The 726-nt window shown below is 45.3% G+C and overlaps 1 protein-coding gene across 1 annotated transcript; it reads left to right on the top strand.

Moving 5' to 3' along the window:
- Positions 1 to 5: 5 nt before the first annotated feature.
- On the top strand, positions 6 to 720 carry LOC113335395 (elongation factor 1-alpha-like; the record flags this gene model as incomplete). Its single annotated transcript, XM_026581456.1, has 2 exons — positions 6 to 206; positions 318 to 720. Coding segments are annotated over 2 exons (564 nt in total), but the record flags the coding sequence as incomplete, so codon positions are not given.
- Positions 721 to 726: the final 6 nt, after the last annotated feature.

The raw sequence follows: 726 nt of genomic DNA, 5'->3' as shown, positions 1-726 counted from the left end.
ACTGCACAGTTATTGATGCTCCTGGACATCGTGACTTTATCAAAAACATGATTACTGGTACTTCTCAGGCTGATTGTGCCGTCCTCATTATCGATTCTACCACTGGAGATTTTGAGGCTGGTATCTCAAAGGATGGTCAGACTCGTGAGCACGCTCTTCTTGCTTTCACCCTTGGTGTCAAGCAGATGATCCGTTGTTGTAACAAGGTATACCTTTCTCACAGTTATTTTCCTGTCTATAAAATTTAGACTTTCCAATGCTGTTTATCCTTCCCGTGGCTAACTATTATTTCATGTGTTTCGTGTTTGTGTTTGTAGATGGAAGCCACCACCCCCAAGTACTCAAAGGCTAGGTACGATGAAATTGTGAAGGAGGTCTCATCTTACTTAAAGAAGGTTGGATACAACCCAGACAAACTTGCCTTTGTTCTCATCTCTGGATTCGTGGGAGACAACATGATTGAGAGGTCCACCAACCTTGACTGGTACAAGGGACCAACTCTCCTTGAGGCTCTTGACAATATCTCTGAGCCAAAGGGACCCTCAGACAAGCCCCTTCGTCTTCCACTTCAGGATGTTTACAAGATTGGAGGTATTGGAACTGTGCCAGTGGGACGTGTTGAAACTGGATTCATCAAGCCTGGTGGTTGTTACCTTTGGACCCACCGGGTTGACCACTGAAGTTAAGTCTGTGGAGATGCACCACGAAGCCCTTCAAGAAGCTCTT

This window comes from Papaver somniferum, unplaced genomic scaffold (assembly GCF_003573695.1).
Source record: "Papaver somniferum cultivar HN1 unplaced genomic scaffold, ASM357369v1 unplaced-scaffold_14435, whole genome shotgun sequence".
Classification (NCBI taxonomy): Eukaryota; Viridiplantae; Streptophyta; class Magnoliopsida; order Ranunculales; family Papaveraceae; genus Papaver; species Papaver somniferum.
Note: the sequence above shows the minus strand (reverse complement) of the source record. Positions and strands in the feature narration are given on the sequence as shown.